General features: G+C 43.4%; 1 protein-coding gene across 2 annotated transcripts in view; it reads left to right on the forward strand.

Moving 5' to 3' along the window:
* The window catches only part of ARMC2 (armadillo repeat containing 2), a 135,424-nt gene extending 110,809 nt beyond the window's left edge, over positions 1–24,615 (forward strand). For both annotated transcript variants that reach the window (XM_084623454.1, XM_084623455.1), the window contains exons 16-19: positions 790–903; positions 7,278–7,410; positions 17,704–17,864; positions 24,257–24,615. In XM_084623454.1, the coding sequence (XP_084479580.1) occupies positions 790–903; positions 7,278–7,410; positions 17,704–17,864; positions 24,257–24,414 (566 nt within the window). In that variant the 3' untranslated portion in view covers positions 24,415–24,615. The remainder of the gene's footprint in view (positions 1–789; positions 904–7,277; positions 7,411–17,703; positions 17,865–24,256) is intronic.
* The last annotated feature ends 220 nt before the right edge of the window (positions 24,616–24,835 follow it).

Raw genomic sequence — 24,835 nt, forward strand, 5'->3', positions numbered from 1 at the left:
ATTGCCTCTTCTTCTCTCCCACAGTCCCTAAATCCTGCAGTTTTCCCACTAGAATGTCTGAGAATCCTCCATTTCTCTCTGTTCCCACTGCAAAATCCTCTTTTCCAGGCCCTGATCATTTCTCTCCTACACTATGGAAGTTGCCTCCTCTTTGGCCTTCTGAATTCTCACCTCAGTCCATTCGAAACATCACAGTAAAAACAAAGCAAAATAATCTACCTGGCCCATCACTCCAACCATGCATAGCCCTTCATCAGGTCTCTTCACCAGCTTTTCTCCCCTTGACAAGTCTCAACGGCCTGCACAACTTAGCTTCTGCCAGACCCGTATGCTTTAGTCTCATTTTACTCCTCCACTTACCCCCTTCACTGCACCCCAGTTGCCAAATTAACTGCTATATGTATAGTCTTATACTATTCTTATCCAATCCACCTCCTCTGTCTGGAAATTCTTCTCTGAACCAGTTCAGGGTGTCTCTGCCCACTGTCCCCTTCATGTCCCTCCTTAAAACACAAACCCTACTTCTCCTTTCAAGGAAGTGTTGACTAAACAGATGATTAAAAATGGAACGAACAGTATATGTTCTCTAAGCATCGCCTTTCTGTCTGTCCGTCCTGTCTTTTCATCCAACCCCCCTCCCCTCCCATGTTTACTTTGTCCATTTAGTTTGAGAACCCTTCAAGACAGGATTCTCAAATGTATCTGTAAAGAGCCTAGTGGCACATTTGGGGCTATATAAATTATAAGTAATGATACCTGTACCTTTTTTGTTTCTGTGCAAACAAATAGTGCTTCTAAAGCTGCTAATGAGCAGCAATATGGATGGAATTCTGGAGGCTGTTAGAGTCTTTGGCAATCTTTCCCAATACCGTGAAATCTGTGACTTCATCATACAGAGGAAGGGTAAGTTACTCTTGCATTAGTAGTGATTCTGTGTAAGCTATTTAGATAGGCACCTGTGCCAGTCAGCATCTATAACTCGAAACATACAAGCATGTAATATGGCACTGAAAAATCCAATAGCTACAGCATAAACAGCATTTATTGGTTTAATTTAGATGAACGTTATGAAAACTTAGGGTATGTCTACACTACGAAATTAGGTCGAATTTATAGAAGTCGGTTTTTTTGAAATCGGTTTTATATATTCGTGTGTGTGTGTCCCCACAGAAAATGCTCTAAGTGCATTAAGTGCATTAACTCGGCGGAGTGCTTCCACAGTACCGAGGCAAGCGTCGACTTGCGGAGCGTTGCACTGTGGGTAGCTATCCCACAGTTCCCGCAGTCTCCGCTGCCCATTGGAATTCTGTGTTGATATCCCAATGTCTGATGGGGCTAAAACATTGTCGCGGGTGGTTCTAGGTACATATCGTCAGGACCCCGTTCCCACCCTCCCTCCCCCCGTGAAAGCAAGGGCAGACAATCATTTCGCGCCTTTTTTCCTGAGTTACCTGTGCAGACGCCATACCACGGCAAGCATGGAGCCCGCTCAGGTAACCGTCACCCTATGTCTCCTGGGTGCTGGCAGACGCGGTACGGCTTTGCTGCACAGTAGCAGCAACCCATTGCCTTCTGGCAGCAGACGGTGCAATACGACTGGTAGTCGTCCTCGTCGTGTCCAAGGTGCTCCTGGCCACGTCGGCTGGGAGCGCCTGGGCAGACATGGGCGCAGGGACTAAATTTGGAGTGACTTGACCAGGTCATTCTCTTTAGTCCTGCAGTCCTATTGAACCGTCTTATGGTGAGCGGGCAGGCGATACGGACTGCTAGCAGTCGTATTGTACCATCTTCTGCCAGGCAGGCAAGAGATGAAGATGGCTAGCAGTCGTACTGTACCATCTTCTGCCAAGCAGCCATGAGATGTGGATGGCATGCAGTCCTTCTGCACCGTCTGCTGCCAGCCAAAGATGTAAAGGATAGATGGAGTGGATCAAAACAAGAAATAGACCAGATTTGTTTTGTACTCATTTGCCTCCTCCCCTGTCTAGATCACACTGCAGTCAGTCACAGAGAAGGCGCAGCGAGGTTAATCTAGCCATGTATCAATCAGAGGCCAGGCTAACCTCCTTGTTCCAATAACAACGATAACTTTGGTGCACTATTTCTTATTGGAACCCTCCGTGCAGTCCTGCCTGAAATACTCCTTGATGTACAGGCACACCCTTTGTTGATTTTAGCTCCCTGAAGCCAACCCTGTAAGCCGTGTCGTCAGTCGCCCCTCCCTCCGTCAGAGCAACGGCAGACAATCGTTCCGCGCCTTTTTTCTGTGCGGACGCCATACCAAGGCAAGCATGGAGGCCGCTGAGCTCATTTTGGCAATTAGGAGCACATCAACCACCACACGCATTATCCAGCAGTATATGCAGCACCAGAACATGGCAACGCGATACCGGGCGAGGAGGCGACGTCAGCGTGGTCCCGTGAGTGATCAGGACATGGAAACAGATTTCTCTGAAAGCATGGGCCCTGCCAATGCATGCATCATGGTGCTAATGGGGCAGGTTCATGCTGTGGAACGCCGATTCTGGGCTCGGGAAACAAGCACAGACTGGTGGGACCGCATAGTGTTGCAGGTCTGGGACGATTCCCAGTGGCTGCGAAACTTTCGCATGCATAAGGGCACTTTCATGGAACTTTGTGACTTGCTTTCCCCTGCCCTGAAGCGCATGAATACCAGGATGAGAGCAGCCCTCACAGTTGAGAAGCGAGTGGCGATAGCCCTGTGGAAGCTTGCAACGCCAGACAGCTACCGGTCAGTTGGGAATCAATTTGGAGTGGGCAAATCTACTGTGGGGGCTGCTGTGATGCAAGTAGCTCACGCAATCAAAGATCTGCTGATATCAAGGGTAGTGACCCTGGGAAATGTGCAGGTCATAGTGGATGGCTTTGCTGCAATGGGATTCCCTAACTGTGGTGGGGCTATAGACGGAACCCATATCCCTATCTTGGCACCAGAGCACCAAGCCGGCGAGTACATAAACCGCAAGGGGTACTTTTCGATAGTGCTGCAAGCTCTGGTGGATCACAAGGGACGTTTCACCAACATCAACGTGGGATGGCCGGGAAAGGTGCATGATGCTCGCATCTTCAGGAACTCTGGTCTGTTTCAAAAGCTGCAGGAAGGGACTTTCTTCCCAGACCAGAAAATAACTGTTGGGGATGTTGAAATGCCTATATGTATCCTTGGGGACCCAGCCTACCCCTTAATGCCATGGCTCATGAAGCCGTACACAGGCAGCCTGGACAGTGGTCAGGAGCTGTTCAACTACAGGCTGAGCAAGTGCAGAATGGTGGTAGAATGTGCATTTGGACGTTTAAAGGCGCGCTGGCGCAGTTTACTGACTCGCTTAGACCTCAGCGAAACCAATATTCCCACTGTTATTACTGCTTGCTGTGTGCTCCACAATATCTGTGAGAGTAAGGGGGAGACGTTTATGGCGGGGTGGGAGGCTGAGGCAAATCGCCTAGCTGCTGGTTACGCGCAGCCAGACACCAGGGCGGTTAGAAGAGCACAGGAGGGCGCGGTACGCATCAGAGAAGCTTTGAAAACCAGTTTCATGACTGGCCAGGCTACAGTGTGAAAGTTCTGTTTGTTTCTCCTTGATGAAACCCCCCGCCCCTTGGTTCACTCTACTTCCCTGTAAGCTAACCACCCTCTCCTCCTCCCTTTAATCACCGCTTGCAGAGGCAATAAAGTCATTGCTGCTTCACAGTCATGCATTCGTTATTCATTCATCACACAAATAGGGAGATGACTACCAAGGTATCCCAGGAGGGGTGGTGGAGGAGGGAAGGAAAATGCCACACAGCACTTTAAGCACAGCACTTTAAAAGTTTACAACTTTAAAATTTATTGAATGACAGCCTTCTTTTTTTTGGGCAATCCTCTGTGGTGGAGTGGCTGGTTGGCTGGAGGCCCCCCCACCGCGTTCTTGGGCGTCTGGGTGTGGAGGCTATGGAACTTGGGGAGGAGGGCGGTTGGTTACAGAGGGGCAGCAGTGGCAGTCTGTGCTCCAGCTGCCTTTGCTGCAGCTCAACCATACACTGGAGCATTCTGGTTTGGTCCTGCAGCAGCCTCAGCATTGAATCCTGCCTCCTCTCATCACGCTGCCGCCACATTTGAGCTTCAGCCCTGTCTTCAGCCCGCCACTTATTCTCTTCAGCCCTCCACCTCTCCTCCCGGTCATTTTGTGCTTTCCTGCACTCTGACATTATTTGCCTCCACGCATTCGTCTGTGCTCTGTCAGTGTGGGAGGACAGCATGAGCTTGGAGAACATTTCATCGCGAGTGCGTTTTTTTTTCTTTCTAAGCTTCACTAGCCTCTGGGAAGGAGAAGATCCTGTGATCATTGAAACACATGCAGCTGGTGGAGAAAAAAAAAGGGACAGCGGTATTTAAAAAGACACATTTTATAAAACAGTCGCTACACTCTTTCAGGGTAAACCTTGCTGTTAACATTACATACATAGCACATGTGCTTTCGTTACAAGGTCGCATTTTGCCTCCTCCCACCGCGTGACTACCCCCTCAACCTTCCCCCCTCCCTGTGGCTAACAGCGGCGAACATTTCTGTTCAGCCACAGGCAAACAGCCCAGCAGGAATGGGCTATACTGAGTGTCCCCTGAAGAAAAGCACTCTATTTCAACCAGGTGACCATGAATTATATCTCACTCTCCTGAGGATAACACAGAGAGATAAAGAACGGATTTTGGTTGAATGCCAGCAAACATACACTGCAATGCTTTGTTCTACAGTGATTCCCGAGTATGTGTTACTGGCCTGGAGTGATAGTGTCCTACCATGAAGGACGAAATAAGGCTGCCCTCCCCAGAAACCTTTTGCAAAGGCTTTAGGACTACATCTAGGAGAACCGCAAATGCCAGGGCAAAGTAATCCTTTCACATGCTTGCTTTTAAACCATGTATAGCATTTTAAAAGGTACACTCACCAGAGGTCCCTTCTCCGCCTGCTGGGTCCAGGAGGCAGCCTTGGGTGGGTTCGGGGGGTACTGGCTCCAGGTCTAGGGTGAGAAACAGTTCCTGGCTGTCGGGAAAACCGGTTTCTCCGCTTGCTTGCTGTGAGCTATCTACAACCTCCTCCTCCTCCTCATCTTCTTCGTCCCCAAAACCTGCTTCCGTATTGCCTCCATCTCCATTGAAGGAGTCAAACAACACGGCTGGGGTAGTGGTGGCTGAACCCCCTAAAATGGCATGCAGCTCATCATAGAAGCGTTATGTTTGGGGCTCTGACCCAGAGCGGCTGTTCGCCTCTCTGGTTTTCTGGTAGGCTTGCCTCAGCTCCTTCAGTTTCACGCGGCACTGCTTCGGGTCCCTGTTATGGCCTCTGTCCTTCATGCCCTGGGAGATTTTCACAAAGGTTTTGGCATTTCGAAAACTGGAACGGAGTTCTGATAGTACGGATTCCTCTCCCCAAACAGCGATCAGATCCCGTACCTCCCGTTCGGTCCATGCTGGAGCTCTTTTGCGATTCTGGGACTCCATCATGGTCACCTGTGCTGATGAGCTCTGCATGGTCACCTGCAGCTTGCCACGCTGGCCAAACAGGAAATGAGATTCAAAAGTTTGCGGTTCTTTTCCTGTCTACCTGGCCAGTGCATCTGAGTTGAGAGTGCTGTCCAGAGCGGTCAGAATGGAGCACTCTGGGATAGCTCCCAGAGGCCAATACCATCGAATTGTGTCCACAGTACCTCAAATTCGAGCTGGGAACGTCGATTTAAGCGCTAATCCACTTGTCAGGGGTGGAGTAAGGAAATCGATTTTAAGAGCCCTTTAAGTCGAAATAAAGGGCTTCACTGTGTGGACGGGTGCAGGTTTAAATCGATTTAACGTTGCTAAATTCGACCTAAAGTCCTAGTGTAGACCAGGGCTTAGATAATGAGTGCGGGAATACATTTTTCTTCACACAAGAAAAAAATCTACGCCCGCAGAAATTGTTTGTTCTTTAAAATAATAATAATCTTTAAATTTTCCCCTGGCTCCCCAGATTCCTAAAGTTCACTTTGACTAGATGTCCTCCATGGTTCTGTGTAAAAATGAAACTCCAGCTTAAGTATTCATAAGGGTTCACATTTGTGGGTCTTTGGTTCCCACATGTGACAGTGTGTGCATCTATGGCATGCATCTTAAAACATTTATCAACCTCACCAAGAGGGAGCTCCCTTTTGCCTCTGGGTGAGGTGTAAGATGCCAGCATTCTCATAACTTTTTTTTATTTTTCATGGCAGAGGAGCTTTAGGGCAAATGCCAGATCTTTGCAATTTGGAGAAAGTATCTTGTAAAAGTTTAACTCAACACCGCCTCTCTCTATAATGGCATTTGGACAGATCAGGGGCAATAAACAGAAATTCATGGCCCTTGACCTGTCAATGACTTGTACTAAAAATATCTGTGATTAAATATTGGGGAAGGGAGGGGTCCTGTGGGGGTTGCACTTAGGACCAGCAGCACCAGCTGCCGGGAGGCCACGGACCACTGGAGCAGCCCCGGAGACTGCCACACCAGCTGCTGCTCCAGTGGCTCCAGCAGTGATCCCCAAGCAGCTGGCCAGAGCAGCTGTGGCCCCAGGCAGCAGTCCCCGGGTGGGCGGCTGGAGCAGCCGCGGACCCAGCAGCGGTCCCTGGGCATCCAGCCGGAGCAGCTGCAGCTGGTGTTGCTGTCTCTGGGGCTGGTCTAGCAGCTGGGTCAGCCCCACTGGCCCCTGCAGAAGTCACAGACGTTGTGGAAAATCACAGAATCCGTGACTTTTATGACCTCTGTGACAGACATGGAGCCCTAATGATAAGCACCTGCAGCTCCAACTGAAGTAAATGGGAGTTCAACACTTCTGGTGCCCAAAAGATGGATTTATGTACCTAATTTTTGGGTATCACAGTTCGAAAATTTTGCCCCTACAATTCATTCCAATATCAGGACTGCTAAATGAAAAATAAATTGAAGTATTGTTTTAGTTTCAATTTGGCAAAACCAACGGTAAAAATATACCAACTTAATATGAAAACACAAATATAAAAGGCAACCAGAATTCCTTTGGGGGATTAGGGGAATCCGTACTCAAACTTTATGGAGTTATGGCTGATATCAATCTCAGAGTACTCTAGCAACATTACAATATGTCATCAAGTAACATTTTCAGGTAATTCTGTGTGCTTCAGTTAAATGCTTCTTACTGTCCTCTAAGCATACAAATGTAATAAGTACAGTATAGTCCAAGTCCATGTTTCTTGAGGATGGTTTTGTTTTCTTCTGTACAATCCAGTATACAAGTTCATGATTGCTTTGCTCGATGCCAAACATCAAGATGTCTGCTTTTCTGCCTGTGGAGTTCTGCTAAACCTTACTGTGGATAAGAACAAACGAGCTGTACTAAAGGAAGAAGGAGGAATTAAGAAGTAAGTTTGGGGGGAAAAATCCTGATCAGGGATATCAAGTGGCTTTAGATGATGATTCTATGTTATAAGCAGTTGTTCCCTGTCTGGATTTCTGCTGTATTTTTCCCTTTCTCTGATGTTATGCAAGTGCCTCACCAAGTCTGAGTATGGAACTGTGCAGATGATTTGATAAGAACATTACAGTTATTGGCAAATCTAATTTTATTGTTTAACTTCTAAATGGAATAAGAAAGCATAATGTATTTTTGTTTACTGTTTTTTGGTATTTAGATACCATTCAGGGTTGACTCCATGTTGCCACACAGTAGATTAGAGTTTGATTCTCCAACCTCAGTGTCTTGCTCCTTGGCTTGCTGGAGGTTCAAAGTTCATTAGATATAGTACACTTATCCCATAGGAGGAGTACCATGTATTACCGTGCACTAGGCACTTAGTTAATCACACCCCCGCCCAGGTGTGGCACATGACTAATTGGGGTTCTCTCCCTGGCCTTCCAGGTGTGATAGGGTTAAGTCCATCACATAGTCCTATTCAGCTCAGTTTGTGGAGAGGTTATTGCAGGGTTGGTCTGTAGAAGGAAAGTTGGTACGAGAGAAGGGAGTGCATTGAAGAGATGAGAACAACAAAAATTCATGAACAAAAACTGTTTAGCTGTCAACTTCTGTTTTCTCCCAGAACAGCATTTCCAGTAGAAAACTGTGACATTCTAGACAAAATTGCTTACATGAAAAGAATTGGCAGATATTAAAAAATAAATGTACCTTTAGGATTCAGTAATGTTTTGCAGAACCAGGTAGTAAAAGCTTAATCAAAACCCTCCTTAAGGTGGACTCCAAACTTCTTGCAGCTAGTTAGCCCAGCCCTGCCATGAGGCCTCCAACATAGATTCATCCAGCCAGACCTCTTGTTAAAGCAAGAACTCTGTTGCTTGTATAAACTCTTACAGCTCCACCCTATTTTATTGATGAGCACTGCTTTGGTGGTAATGCTGCCAGCTGCCTCCTTCTGTTAGGGTGTGACTTCACTGCAAAGTTAGCCTGGGCTCTTACCTGGGTGTTGCCCCTAAACCATCTCCCCTCCATGCACACAAACCTCTCACACCTCTTAGTGATGCCTTGAACCCATGATAGCTGGCAGAGATAGAGGTATGGGTTAGAGCCTGGGTTCTGTTTTCACTCAGGCTGGTAACCTGTATATTTTTCAGTGTATAGGTATATACATTTCAATGTATAGGGTATAGGCTAAGACATTTGAGTACTGATAGTTCTCCAGTGCCTTCCCATAATTCCCCTTGTGTGCCCAGGGGACAGACACGTCGTCCCATAATTCACTGGAAAAGAATCAGAGGCTTAGCTTCCTGCAGTACAAGCAACCCTGGGAAATACTCCCAGAATCCTAGTGATACACACAGGGGACAGTAGCACCAGTGAAGACACAGAAACTCATGTAGGGCATTGCAGTGGCTGCTCACACCTGGGTATTCAGACCTGGGTGCCAATCACCTGGACTAACTGTACAGTAAAGACATCCTTATGGTGCATCTGCCCTAAGTGAGGAGGCCATTTTAGAGATTTCATTCCAGAAAATGGTTTGTTGCATCATTTTTAACTATTTAGAGCAGCCACATAGAAATACTGGTTTTGGAAGAACCATTCTGATGTATTCACACACAGCACAACTTATAACAGTCGTTCTACTAATGCATTTTAGGATTTCTGCAGCACCTCTACCATAGCGTCCCGCACATTTGCAAGGCACTGTGCAAACTAAAATGCAAAGTACTGCAGTAAGGGCGGGTTCTATGGTCCCATTATTTGGGGTGGGAAGAGTGGGTATTTTGGATGCCCTGGATGTCATTATTTAAGAAAACAACCTTCCAGGAGAATAGGGCCTAATTATACCTTTGGAAAATTATGGATTTTAAGAGTTTAGAAAAGTAAAATTTGGCTACTATTTCAGTATTCTGCTGTTTTAAGTATAACTTTCCCTGACAGACTTGGGAGGGGGGAATCCAAAATGAAGACAATTAAATGTAATATTGATAATGTTGCTTTTTATTATATCTATCAATCATACCATAAGGCAAGGGAGATAGTTTGTACATTGCACCTAATTTATGAATTATTTCTGCTGATAACCCCAACTGCAAGTTTAAAACTTGTTAACAGATATGCTAACTTACATAAGAATATAAAAAATGGCTATAATGGGTCAGACAATGGCCAGTGCCAGACATTTCAAAGGGAATAAACAGAACAGGGAAATCATCGAGTGATCCATCCTCTGTCATCCAGTTCCCACATCTGGCAGTCAGAGGCTTAGGGACAACCAGAGCATGAGGTTGCATCCCTAACCATCTTAGCTAATAGCTGTTGATGGATCTATCCTCCATCAATTTATCTAATTCTTTTCATAATATCTCCTGGAAACAAGTTCCACATATTGACTGTGCATTGTGTGAAGAAAGACTTCCTTTTGTTTGTTTTTAAACCTGCTGCCTATTAATTTCTTTGGGCAACCGCTGGGTCTGGTGTTGTGTGAAGGGGTAAATCACCCTTCCTTATTCACTGTCCAGACCATTCATGATTTTATAGATCTCTATCATAGCCTCCCATAGTCATCTCTTTTCCAAGCTGAACAGTCCCAGTCTGTTTAATCTCTCCTCATATAATGACAGGTTTCAGAGTAGAAGCTGTGTTAGTCTGTATCCGCAAATCGGACTGCTGAATTGGAATTAATTTGCAAACTGGATACAATTAACTTAAGCTTAAATAAAGACTGGGAGTGGATGGGTCATTACATAAAGTAAAACTACTTCCCATGTTTATTCCCCTCCCTCCACTGTTCTTCAGACGTTCTTGTCAACTACTGGAAATGGCCCACCTTGATTATCACTACAAAAGGTTTTTACCCCCCGCACTCCTGCTGATAATAGCTCACCTTACCTGATCACTCTCCTTACAGTAACACCCATTGTTTCATGTTCTCTGTGTATATAAATCTCCCCACTGTATTTTCCACTGCATGCATCCGATGAAGTGAGCTGTAGCTCACAAAAGCTTATGCTCAAATAAATGTGTTAGTCTCTAAGGTGCCACAAGTACTCCTTTTCTTTTTGTGGATACCGACTAACACAGCTACTACTCTGAAACCTGTAAATATAGTTTAGGCTCTATTTATATTTTTTATATGTTAGGCTCTAAGGTGCCACAAGTACTCCTTTTCTTTCTCCTCATATAGAAGCTGTTCCATACCCTTAATCACTTTTATTGTCGTCCTCTGTACCTTTTCCATTTCTAATGTATGTTTTTGAGGTGGGGTGAGCAGAACTGCATGCATTATTCAAAGGGTGGTGTATCATGGATTTATATAGCAGCATTATGATTTTTTCTCTATTTATTTACCCCTTTCCTAATGGTTCCTAAAATTCACTTGGCTTTTTTGACTGCTGCTGCACATTGAGCAGATGTTTTTCAGAGAACTATCCATGTTGACTCCAAAATCTCTTTTTTGAGTGGTAACAGCTAATTTAGACCCCATCATTTTGTATGCATAATTGGGATAATGTTTTCCAGTATGCATTACTTTGCATTTATCAGCATTGAATTTCATCTACTGTTTTGTTGCCCCATCACCCAGTTTTGAGATCCCTTTGTAATTCTTCACAATCTGCTTTGAACTTAATTATCTTGAGTAATTTTGTATTGTCTGAAAACTTTGCCACTTCACTGTTTATACCCTTTCCAGATCATTATGAATATGTTGAACAGCATTGATTCCAATATAGATCCTTGGGGAACACCATTATTTTACCTCTCTCCATTTTGAAAACTGTCCATTTATTCCTGCCTTTTCTTTCCTATATTTTTACCAGTTACTGATCCACAAGAGGACCTTCCCTCTTATCTCATGACTGCTTAGTTTGCTTAAGAGCCTTTGGTGAGGGACCTTGTCAAAGGCTTTCTGAAAGTCCAAGTACACTAGATACACTGGACCACCCTTGTTCACATATTTGTTGATCCCTTCAAAGAATTCTAATAGATTGGTGAGGCATGATTTCCCTTTACAAAAGCTGTGATGACCTTTCCTGAACACATCATGTTCATCCATGTGTCTGATAATTCTGTTCTTTGTATAGTTTCAACCAGTTTGCCTAGTACTGAAGTTAGGCTTACCGGTTTGTAATTGCCAGGATCACCTCTGGAGACTTCTTTAAAAAAAATTGGCGTCACGTTAGACATCCTCCAGTTATCTGGTACAGCAGATGATTTACATGATAGGTTACATATCATAGGTAGTAGTTCTGCAATTTCATATTTGAGTTTCTTTAGAACTCTTGTGTGAATACCACCTGGTCCTGGTGACATATTACTGTATAATTTATCATTTTATTCCAAAACCACCTCTACTGACACCTCAATCTGGGACACTTCCTCAGATTTGTTACATAAGAAGAATAGCTCAGGTGTGAGAATTTCCCTCACATTCTCTACAGTGAAGGCCGATGCAAAGAATTAATTTAGCTTCTCCTCAATGGCCTTGTCTTCTCTCATTGCTCCTTTAGCATCTCACTCATCCAGGGACCCCACTGATTGTTTGGTAGGCTTCCTGCTTCTGAGGTACTTAATTTTTTTTTTTCTGTTAGTATTTGAGTCTCATGGTACTTGCTCTTCAAATTATCTTTTTGGCCTGTTTTATATTGTTCCTTGAAAATCCTCCAAATGGAATCTGCTTATGTAGCAAACAAAACACCAGTATTTTAGTTTTTTCAGCAAGTGCTATAGGAAAACTTGAAAGAGAAAAACCTTTACTAAGAACTACTCAGCTATTAGAATGTCACGCTTTTACAAAATAAGTCAATCATTAAAATAACTATGGATTCAGCTGTGGATTGACAAGTCATAAAGTGCCATACAGTTTCCACTTTTCAGTTGGCATCACCACAAATAGACAAGATGGTTCTACTTATAAGTACGAAGAAAGGAAGCAGTATTTAAAGCTAAGACCCTTCCGATCGGATACTGATAAAAAATAAATAACAACTGGTTGGCTTATCACTTACCCTATTTTTTTTTTTAAATCCTAACTGGTGGTGATAGCTGCTGTAATTATATATCCATAGAAGCAAAACACTTAATCAGATAATGTAGAATCCACTGCAGGTTACCATCAGTTACATAACTGATGAGTTAAACCAGAAATCAGTCTGTGGCCTGAAATAGGTAAAGTAACTAATCATAAATTTTAAAAATATATAAAATAGTTCACCCTGTATGCAGTTAGAATCACTGCAACACAATCTTTATTCCCTTTGTGGTTGCAAAAGTATTGATCAATTCTGTGAAGTCCAACTCGAATTTCAATAGGCAATAGAGCTAAAGCACTCAATTTCTTCTATGACATTTGAGACTAAAAATAGGTCTCACTGATCTTGGAGAAAGAGCCTTTAGCTGAAGCCACAGTAATAGGAATTGACAAATACATGATATACTGTGTAAACATTGGGAAATACTAAGTACAGTTTGTTCTTAATGATGTTGTTCAGAATCTAACGCAGAGTTTTTACTTCATCTTTATTCAAAATATGTTTTAATGTGACAAGTTCATCCACTAGGTTAGCTGGTAAGTCTGCTTCAGTTTCAGACAATTCTTTACATGCTTTTTCCAGAGAGTCGTCATCCCGTTTGGGAAATATATGTAAGAAGTCATACAAAGCTAAAATTCCCTTAAACCTGCTGTAAAATTCTGTAATGACAATGTTCAGAAGTGACTTTTAAAAAATCAGTCCTAAACTTGTCTTTTGTATCCATTTCACCATCAGCTCCTCCATCTTCAGATAACTATTTCTGTCTCCCCCTTGAGTGAATAACTGGAAATGCTCATTCTAAATCCAAGTGAGGTGTCATTTCTTTGGCTTTATCAAGTGCTATATCGAAACCTGTTTCATGATAATTGTGGAAGGTTGCTGCTGCTGTTTCTGTTAATCTGCATGCCATACTAAAGTCCATATCATTTCTCTGAAACTGCTTGTTCATTGTGCTGATTTTGTTCAACACCCTGTACCACACAGTGAGGGCTACCATGAAAGAATAAGTAGATAGTTCCTCTTGCAGTCATTTTGCTTCTGAGCAAACCATATCGTTGGAGGTACAATTATGTAGGTCCAGGAGTGCATCCCAGATCTGGGAGAGCTGTTGATTAATAGCTTTTACAGCACCTATGTGTGCCTCCCATCTTTTTTCAGCCAAGGGTTTCAGGGGAATAGCCACATGCTTATATCCCACCTTTTAGAAGAGCAACCAAACAACAGTATACCAAATCATTTTTGGACTCAAGGAAAAAATCAGCAAGTTCCAGTTGTGAATACAAGGCCATATATGTATATATGGCACAGGAATGCACTTTCCTGATTTGTGCCTGCAAAACCTTGTGCTTGTCCCTTGTATTGAGCCATTATCAAAACATTGGGCTTTGCAGTATGTTATTTTAAGTCTCATGTGTTCTAGCTGCTTTAAAGTAGTTTCAGCAAGTTCTGCTCTGGAAGGGCCTTTGACATTCAGGAATTTAAGAAAAGACTCTTTAGTTAGATACTGTTTCTTCGTGCACGTCTACATACCAAAGACTTAAAGACCTTTGTTCCACATGAAAACAATCCAGTGTACAGTTGAACAACAGTACATAATTTTTTTTAAGTTTTCACTTCCATCAGAATTTGTTGTTTAATTTTTGGACCCATTTTGGGTGTCTTTACTAGATAATCATAGGACTGGAAGGGACTTTGAGAGGTCATCTCGTCCCGTGGCTCTCAACCTTTCCAGACTATTATACCCCTTTCAGGAGTCTGATTTGTCTTGCGTACCCCCAAATTTCACTTCACTTAAAAGCTATTTGCTTACAAAACCAGACATAAAAATACAGAAGGGTTATAGCACACTATTACTGAAAAATGCTTGCTTTCTCATTTTTACCATATAATCATAAAATAAATCAATTGGAATATAAATATTGTACTTACATTTCAGTATATAATATACAGAGCTGTATAAACAAGTCACTGAATGAATATTAGTTTATACTAACTTTTTTGAAGCGTATTGTAAAACTAGGCAAATATCTAGATGACGTGATGTACCTCCTGGAAGACCTCTACATATCCCCAGGGGTACACGTACCCCTGGTTGAGAACCACTGACCTAGTCCAGTCCCCTGCACTCATGGAAGGACTAAGTATTATATAGACCATCCCTGACAGGTGTTTGCCTAAGCTGCTCTTAAGCATCTCCAATGATGGAGATTCCACAACCTCCCTAGGCAACTTATTCCAATGCTTAACCACCCTGACTGTTAGAAAGTTTTTCCTGAAGTCCAACCTAAACCGCCCTTGCTGCAATTTAAGCCTAGAATGCACATTTCCACCTGCCTTCACTTTATCCAAATGACCTGCCAAAACAGGATTATACTTAGTATCTCAAACCCTCTCAGGAATTATCCATTCCATCTATCTCCCAAATGTTGAACATCACCTGAAAATGGCAGATTTGTCTCACCAAGGAATAGGGTGACATATAGAAGTCACTGCAGTATGAAATACCAACAGTATTTCTTTCCTTTCGTTTCCTGCTGCAGCTTTTCATCAGTAGTCACAGAATTCTTGAGACAATTTTGCAGTTCTTTCTAGGCGAAGGAGCAGTTCATATGACCTTCATGCTTCCTTAGTTTAGGCTCCAACTTCTTCCAGTCTGACATACCATTTATGAAAGTTTCTGCATGATGGCCTGGGAGCTGCTCTGGCAGACAGACAGCAGGGAAAACAGAACAACCTGTCCGCTGCCCAGGAACACACCATCCAGCTTCGACTGACAGCTTCTCCATTTGCTAGTACACTTTCATAGTGTTGATCAGTGAAATGTCTGCCATGCTGCTGTGGAAAATTTAAAATTTCTTATGTCATTTGACTAGGTCCTCTCTCAACAAGATAATGGATGGAGTCTGAAAGTTCATGGGGACATATGGCGATAGTGCTGGATCTTGCCCCAGGCTGTCTTGTGATGAGCTGTGGCTTGGGACTTCTTCCTGGACACTTGTCTTCATGACAAATAGGAACTGATAGCTCATTGAAATTGTCAATGCTACTTCTCCCAGTGCTAGAAGGTGCAGATGTGTTCATCTCAGGTTTTCTTCTGAATTTTTAGTGCAGGCAGATATGGCCATTGCTGCACTTGATTTCTAAATGATCTTTTTCCTTCCCGGAAGGACCAGAAAAAGCCCAGGATCAAAATGCCACTTTACAGCTAGGCTGGTCTGCTGATGTTGCATAGTATCACCTCTGGTGACCTGGTGCTTTTTACTTTTGCTGACAGTTATTTTGGCTTTTTGATGGTAGATGGTTGCAGGTTCCCATTTTAACAGCAACTCTGCTAATGACAACTTTCTATTAATGGAAAGATTTTGCCTGGAACCAAATCCAGTTGACTGCAATGTTAATTGTTTTGGATATTGGCAGGCTTGCTGTTTATTGGCAACTTTTTGTTTGTTTTGACATGAGCCCTGTGAGCCCCCAGCATCCCCCCTTCACATGGAAAGCCTAGTCACAGGCAGAGTCCAGTATTGGTGGTGGACATGGGCTAATGTTTCACATCTAAACCAAGAGGTTTTACCTTTTTTTTTTTTTTTTTTTTTTTTAATATGAATTCAGCTCAGCGGTTTCAGATGAATTTCACTTTGAGTTGTGGGACCAAATGATCCCCAAATTTCAAAGCTCCACTCTTCAGACAGTGCAAGCCCACCAGAATCAAAACTGAAAATAAGGGTCCAAATTCTGTGTTGTCTCTCTCATGAAACAGCACAAAAGAAGCAACTTGGGAACTTGAACTCTCAGGATATGCTGATTCTCCAGGATCCTGGGGCTCTTCCTTCTCTGATATATAGCTTGAAAGGAAGCAAAGGGCTTGATCCTGATCTCGTTCTTCAATTTGTGGTAGCTAGATAGAATGACTCTTTCACCAGGATTGATATTACATATATTCGGTCATTAGTGGGATGTCACACAGTGTGATTGGCCCCTTTAAGGAGAGATGGGGCTAGTCACACCTATGCCATAATTAATTAGCTGCTTCCTAGTCTGAGGGGACAGGACTAAGAAGGGTCAGCTGACAGCTTACTGGACTCCTAGGCCTTATGAAAGAACTGAAAGATCAGTCTGTAGTGGAATGACAGGGAATGGGGAGGCTCCTGTGGAAAGCCCTGAACCAGGGTTGCAAGAGGCCAGGGGGGAGGGATAGCTCAGTGGTTTGAGTATTGGCCTGCTAAACCCAGGGTTGTGAGCTCAGTCCTTGAGGGGGGCTATTTAGGGATCTGGGGCAAAAATTGGGGATTGGCCCTGCTTTGAGCAGGGGGTTGGACTAGATGACCTCCTGAGGTCCCTTCCAACCCTGAGATTCTATGATTCTATACTCCGGGGTGGAACCAGCCTGAGGGCCTATTGCTCTGTATCAGTGTTGGGGAAGACACAAGGAACAGCCTATTGGGCTGAGAACAGTACTCCAGGGAACCAGCCTGGAGGCCAGATGTTCTATCCCAGAGCCAGAAAGACTCTCAAAGGTAGTCCTCTTTATGAAACAGCGCCCGAAGGGTAGACTGAATAAAAGCCCTCAAGGGCAAAAGAAACTTTTTTTTGTTTGTTTCTTTGGGACGTTTTAGTTGGACTTCTGCTAACCTGAAAGGTGTACTCTGTGTTTGATTTAGCCACATCTCCCATACAGATCTGTGAGTGGAGAGCTGAGGAGACCTGCCTCAGGGAATGCTGACAGTGCCACATTTGTCCAGCAGGAGGTGCTATGGAGCAATCATGCCCCTATAACTAGATTTCCCCCTTACCTCACCCCCGAGGCTCATCCTGCCCAGGATTGTAGATGTGGCTTAATTCTGGAACCCTGCTTGTAAAAGAGACCTTTTCAAAACTGCCACTTTTGGGGCAAAAATCTATTCTTATCTGATCCACTCTGTACTGGCTTTGCTGTGCGGTAGAGTTCTGTAGCGGCTGTGATGTCACCAACAGAATGCATGCTGGTGGAACACAACAAGTAGGAACAGGTGATCTGCTGTGTGGCCAGGCTTTACGGAACTTGAAAAAGAAGGGGCAGTAGAATGAGGAAGAAGGTAAAATCTTAAGCTTAGTATTGTGCTAATGCTAATGTTTCTCTGCACATGTTTTAAGACTAGTTTGATTTTGAATGGAACAAGAGAGAATAAAATTGAACAGAACATTAACACTTTTTTCCCCCATACTAACAGGTTAGTTGATTGTTTAAGAGACTTTGGGCCTACAGACTGGCAATTGGCTTGCTTGATATGCAAAACGCTGTGGAACTATAGTGAAAATATCACAAGTCCTGCATCATGCTTTGAAGAAGAAGATATCAATACACTCCTAGTGCTGCTTGCATCATTTTTAGGTAAGAGCTAACAATCTCATTACCTTTTCCTCAGAGCAGAACAAGACAGGAGTAAAACCAAGGAAGTATCTGTGCATGGGATGCAATGTATTTAAACAGGTTAGTGGTTCATGGATTACTCAATGACACAATGGCCTTTGCCCATTCACGGCAGCTACTATCTCCATGTTTTTCCATGCTTTTCCTCCTTCATCTCAGATGTAGGAAGTCACCAAGGTAGAACTGCCTTTTTGTACCATTGCCAATCATTCCAGTCCCAGTTCTGCTGCTTTGCCAGTCAGTAAGCTATTGACTTTCACCAACAGTCCTTTGCGTCTTTGACCCAACTGCCCTATATACTCACAGTGCAAAGTATAGGAACTGGAACTGGGCCCCTCTTCTCCTCCAAAGCAATGTAGGGATTTACAGAAGCACGTGATCAGACGTTCAGCTGCTTAACTAACCTTGATTGTGAATACAGAGCACACTAGGCAGCACAGGGGAATAAGACATTTCTCCTAATGCAACAAAGTGTGCAACTCTCCAGTGCTTATGTAGGCTGAGCTCATTGCACATGCCAGGGGCTTCTTGCAGTCCCCCAGAGGCCACCCTCCTATCTCCATCTATTTTCAAGACTCCCTGTAACCCCTGCCTTGCTCCCCCCATGCCAGGGGCTGTGTCCCAGAGAGAAAGACAAGCAGAAAAATGACATCAAGTGGCATGTAGATAAACTAGATCCTATTACCGCTTGATACATTTGTTTTCAAATTGTACATAATAGTGCATAGTTTCTGTACTTAATTTTACCCCTTTATTTTATGTTCACTACTTTGCTTTGTATTATACTCACTGAGTCAGCCTCTTCCAATTGCCTTTAAAAAAACAACAACAAACAAGCAAGAAAAATCCAAAAGAAAACGAGGCAAATCTTTGTTTAATTTTGATTTACAATTTTTTAAAATTTCTTGAAAAGTTTTATATATTACTGTTGAGGCAAGGATTGGATGGTAGTTGAGAAGACCTGTTAAGAAGTGAGATGCCCCAAAGTCTGCTGCAGACATTTCTAGACTGCGAGAAGTGGTTCATGTTTACTGCAAAGTTACTAAGTAATTTATTTGCTTTATTTTTCATTGCTTTGCAGTGATAGATGGCCATGTACTGCATGATAAGATAAGGCATCTGTCTAAAAATACTCATTGCACAATCAATAGTGCACCTCTTAGCATTTCTCTAACAAAAGCACAAACATGCTGGTCAGTCACAATCATTCCTGAAAGGTCTGCCGTCCAGTTGTGACTATGCATCTTCATTTTGGATCGTTCTTAATGTTTTCATTAAGGATTTTTCCTTTTTATTTAACATTTTCTTCCTCCAGCTATTAAGATATTGACACAGTACATGATTACTCCCATTAGCTTGTTCATCTGCCATCAGGTGGGTGTCCTTCTGCAATTACAATTTTAGTTGTAGCATGTAAGGATGCTTATTTAAATCAAAATTTAACTTGAAAGTTAATCTTCCTCAAATTTATGGTCAGAAGTGACTGTACAAATGGGACTCTTACTCACCAGATCTGCGCTGTGTGTGTTGGGAGTCATCGTATGTTGGTAGTGACAACAGTGAGTTAATATTGGCCTGCAGCTCTCTCCTGCCATTATACCCACTATACACCTCGATTATTAGCAGTCAGGAAGGAGGAGGCAACTTCAGTCAATTAATAGACTGTATCTAAGCAGCAGGCCAGCCCTTTCCTGTCATTTGTTGGACTGCTGTGAGTTGGAGCATGGAGCAGCAATCACCTCAGTTCACTAGCCTCACTAACCATCTCTAGCAAGAAGATACATATAATAACGTAGACAAAGGTGAAGGAAAAGGAGAGTGGGAAATAAAAAGTCTGCAGAGAGAGAAGAGGGAGGAGGACAGCAGCAAGGAAAGCCATTTCTTCTTTCTGCCCCTTTTCAGACCCTTGCACTCTGAGTTGCAGAAGCAGCTCTCCTCCCCTTTCAAGTGGCTCTGTCACAGTCCATCCAGTGAATAACCTCTTCTTTCAGGGACAAGTGCTTTTTTGCTGCCCCTGATACCTTCTTCCCACTTGCTCTACTGACTGCCTCTGCAGGGCCCTTCAGCCTGGCACTTTCTCACTCTGCATAGTTGCTTCAGTTACCCCATTGCAGGAGTTCCCTCAGGAACAGCAGACCTGGGGCTTGTCTCTACCTTATGATGTTGGGCAACTTGGTTCCCATTTCCACATCATGCTTTTTCCTCCTCCCTCTTCAGTGGGTTTTAACGTGGCAATCCAGTTGTCCCCTACTTCATTTACACGTGGGTGGTAGAGGGTCTCAATACACTTACATTCCCCTATGGCCTGGTATTGTCCTCCTCTCCTGTGGGCATCCTCTCACATGTCACTCCTGCCCTCAGGCTGCAGGGATTCTCTCAGTTCTCATGGCACAGAGCCTGCACTCTATGCTCTAGTCCTGGGTTCCACCACACCATGAAGAAGCAGTGTGTTGATCTCACTCCTGGGATGGCATTCATGTGCTCTGTAGTGCAGGAGATACACCCTGTCAAGGTTCCTTCCCCACTCTGAACTCTGGGGTACAGATGTGGGGACCTGCATGAAAGACCCCATAAGCTTATTTCTACCAGCTTAGGTTAAAAGCTGCCACCACCAAAGTGTTACACAAAGAACAGGCAAAGAGCCCACTTGGAAACGTCTTCTCCCCCAAGCCCTACACCCCCTTTCCTGGGGAAGGCTTCATAAAAATCCTCACCAATTTGCATAGGTGAACACAGACCCAAACCCTTGGATCTTAAGAACAATGAAAAGCAATCAGATTCTTAAAAGAAGAATTTTAATTAAAGAAAAAGTAAAAGAATCACCTCTGTAAAATCAGGATGGTAAATACCTTACAGGGTAATCAGATTCAAAACATAGAGAATCCCTCTAGGCAAAACCTTAAGTTACAAAAAAGATACAAAAACAGGAATATACATTCCATTCAGCACAGCTTATTTTATCAGCCATTTAAACAAAACGGAATCTAACGCATATCTAACTAGATTGCTTACTGACTTTTTACAGGAGTTCTGACCTGCATTCCTGCTCTGGTCCCGGCAAAAGCATCACACAGACAGAGAGGACCCTTTGCTTCCCCGCCCCCCTCCAGCTTTGAAAGTATCTTGTCTCCTCATTGGTCATTTTGGTCAGGTGCCAGCGAGGTTATCCTAGCTTCTTAACCCTTTACAGGTGAAAGGATTTTTCCTCTGACCAGGAGGGATTTAAAGGTGTTTACCCTTCCCTTTATATTTATGTCACACCCTGACTTCCACACTGAGAAGAGGGGTTGGGAGATTAGACACTCTCCAACTAGATGATTTGTACCTGGATACATACAGTAACTCCTCACTTAACGTTGTAGTTATGTTCCTGAAAAATGCTACTTTAAGCAAAACAATGTTAAGTGAATCCAAATTTCCCCCATAAGAATTAATGTAAATTGGGCGGGGTTAGGTTCCAGGGAAATTTTTTCCACCAGACAAAAGACTATATCTATCTATCTATCTACACACACACGCACACAGTATAAGTTTTAAACAAACAATACTGTACACAGCAGTGATGATTGTGAAGCTTGGTTGTGGTGGTGAAGTCAGAGGGTGGAAGAGGGTGGGATATTTCCCAGGGAATGCCTTACTGCTAAATGATGAACTAGCATTCAACTGTGCCCTTAAGGGTAAACACATTGTTGTTAATGTAGCTTCACACTCTACAAGGCAGCACAAATGGAAGGAGGGAAGACAGCATGGCTGAGGGAGACAGAGATGCATTTCCCTTTAAGTACACTGACCCCGCTCTAAGTACACTGCCTTTTTAAGTAGATCAGCAAGCTCCCTCCATTGTGAGCCCTGTTGTGTCCCCCATCCCGCTCTGTGGAGATGAAGTACAGAAGTGGGCGGAGGCAGATACCCTGAAATTAGCACCCCTCTTCCTCACCCCCATCTGCACATTAAGCTGGAGGCTCCCAGGAGCAGCACACGGCAGTGGGGGGAGGGACAGCTGACCTGCCTGGCAATTGATAGCCTGTTGGGCGGCTGCTCCACAGGGAAGTTAGGGGAGCTGATGGGGGCTGCCGGCCCACCCTGGTTCCAAGCCCCCACCAGCTCGCTCCAACAGGCTGCTCTTCCTGCAAGCAGTGGAGAAAGCAGGTGACTGCCAAATGTTATAAGGGAGCATTGCGCAACTTTAAATGGGCATGTTCCCTAATTGATCAGCAAGGAAACAACATTAACCGGGATGACTTTAAGTGAGGAGTTACTGTACTTCCACAGAGGATCCCCATTCATGTGGCCCATCATTGTAATCTGCATCTCTGTGGGGAATCTTCAGCTCCAGGTCTGCGCTATTCACTTTGGTCTAATCTCTGCCTCCTGTCCTTTCCAAGACTTTCATAGCCTACTTGCTGCAGTCGTGTGGGTACATACAATATGCTTCAATAACCTTTTGATCCAGGACCCTTCAGCCAGGATCTTTACCCATTCTTTCAACATGTTATGGATGAAAAGTGTAATTTCTACCTATTTAGTAGATACCTGTCTTTTGTCAGAGATAGTTAACTTGTATTGAAAACACACTCTGGGCTAGGTAATGCATTTCTCTCTGAGAACAAACATCAGAATCCCTTATCTGTCCTTTCCAGAGTCCACTCCCTGAGCCCCTTTGTGGTCAGATTCATTTTGAGCCTCTTTGGCAATGTTGCTGCTTGTTTGGATCTGATGTCCTGGCTTTGCTTTCATCTCCAGCCATTGCAGGGTTTCTTGCTGCAAAGACAACACTCTTCTCCTTGAACTAATTGCTTTTCCTTTCTATTAAGTTTTGGAAGTCCCTGTTTTGGAAGTAGCCTTCCCCCACTACTTTTGGTAGGGTCCAGCTTCTCCCATCCTTTCATCTCCACCCTCATAATCACAGTTGCTAGCATTGTAGGCTGTGATGTTCATTTGGGCATCTCAGTATGGGGGACTTGCAGCCCCCTGCCTTGAAATGCCAACTTCAATGTGCTGGTATTTCAGGCATTCCAAGCTCTCTCTTTGTCTTAAAGTTATGACTTAACCCAGTGTGACATCCACAGCCCTCTGCCCTTCTCAGAACCCCCCTCACATATGCTTGGGCAGAGCCCCATTTCAGAATATGGCCTTTGGATCATAGAGCTGCTGCCCAGGATCTCATTCAATTCTCTCTGATGGCCTAGAGGCCAAGTGGCTTCTATTCCATTAGAGGAAATGGCTGAGATCCTGTCATAGAGTTGGAATCAGTTCCCCTCCACTACATGCTCAAAGAATAAAAGTAAAAAGAGAAAGGCACTTGCTTTGCAAGGGGATGGGATCTACCACCTGTTCCCTGAGGTAACTGCTGGATTTGCCAAAATGTGGATTGCAAGTAGCTCTCCCTTGAGGTCTCTTCTGAACTGACTCAGCCAAAACTCAGTCATGTTGGGGGGGAAAAAACCTTAACTTAGTCCTCCTTTCAGACATTTGTCAAAAACCATCAGTTGTGCTTGGCTCCTGTAGTGGATTCCAAATTCTGAAGCATGTTCCTTCAAGTTCCACTGTAAGCCTGCCCTAATTTGTTTTTGTTTTTGTTTTTTCCCCCCTTACTTTCCACATCTGATAGTCAAGGCTGTTGCTGGGTAAAATAGGAGAAGAGGAACATAAGATTACTTACCAGTAATCCTGTTTGTCATAGTTTTCTTCTCCTATCGTACTTGCCTCCAATCTCCACTCACGAAGCAACATTTGAAGACCACCTGTCTAATCTTCTCTAGTCTACTCTTTCCTGTTCTTTCTTGCTTTGGACGTTTCTGTAAGATGGATAGGCTTAAATGCTGTATTGATCCGTCCAGGCTCCTATTGGTGGATCAGGGATATCGTTGGATAGAATTGGAGTAAACAACAAACCAGATTACCAGTGAGTGATTTATGGAAGAGCCAACACATCATAAATGAATGAGCTGGATTACCTCCCGGCTTGTACATCTATGAATTTGTTAGTACATTTAATTTTAGAATCTCTTACTGTTGATGATGATCAAACCAGAACAAGCTCAGCTTGACTTCAAATTCCCAAGCTGGCACTTAGGAAAAAAAACCTGTTAGTTGTAGACAACTGTTGTGAAGCCATTGGGAGGTGATAAATATAGACCCCACAATACTATTTTTTCTACTTATTTTTGTGAGCCCAAATGCATTCATGTTTTTCCATTAGAAGTAAGCTCCTCAGACAGTGGTTTTTAGTTTAACTCAAAGTTGTTTGCAAACTATGAATGTAGAACTGGTAAAAATTGTACATGCCCTAGTGGTAATACATAGGGTTTTTTTTAATTCTTCAGCATTGTTGACATTTTCCCCCATTGCAGATGAGGAACTAGCATTGGATTACAACTTCGACAGAGATTTAAGAGACTATCACAAACTGTATTGGGAAACAGAGTTCAAGCCTGTGGCACAGAAGCTTCTCAGCAGAATTCAAAGCCACCATTCCTTCCTTCAGCCTATCACTATGACGTCATTTTAACCTGGGGGCTGCTAAACTGTTAATACAAACCACAGAATATTTCAGCTGTTTTAAAATAGTAGTAGTAAATGCAAACAGGATTTGCTATTAATATATTGAAAACAACTCCATTAAGTGCTGATTATCTTTGTATGTAGATTGTATATTTAACTATTTCTGATGCTACCTATACATTTTCATTGGCAAACATGTTGGACATTATGGGGAAAATGAATAAAATTAATTTATCTCACAGCTAGACTGAATACTATCTTTTGAGAAAGTTATTTTATATAATATCACTTTAAACCTCTGCTTAAAAAAATCAAATAATTGAGGTAATGTGGCTTTTCTAGTAATTAAATTCTGTTGGGGGTTTCTTTGGTGGAGAAGTTTGTTTACAGCTGAAAAAAGACTATCTGAATAATTTGCCAAACTTACT

The sequence above is a fragment of the Lepidochelys olivacea genome, assembly GCF_965140295.1.
Source record: "Lepidochelys olivacea isolate rLepOli2 genome assembly, chromosome: 3".
Taxonomy (NCBI): Eukaryota; Metazoa; Chordata; order Testudines; family Cheloniidae; genus Lepidochelys; species Lepidochelys olivacea.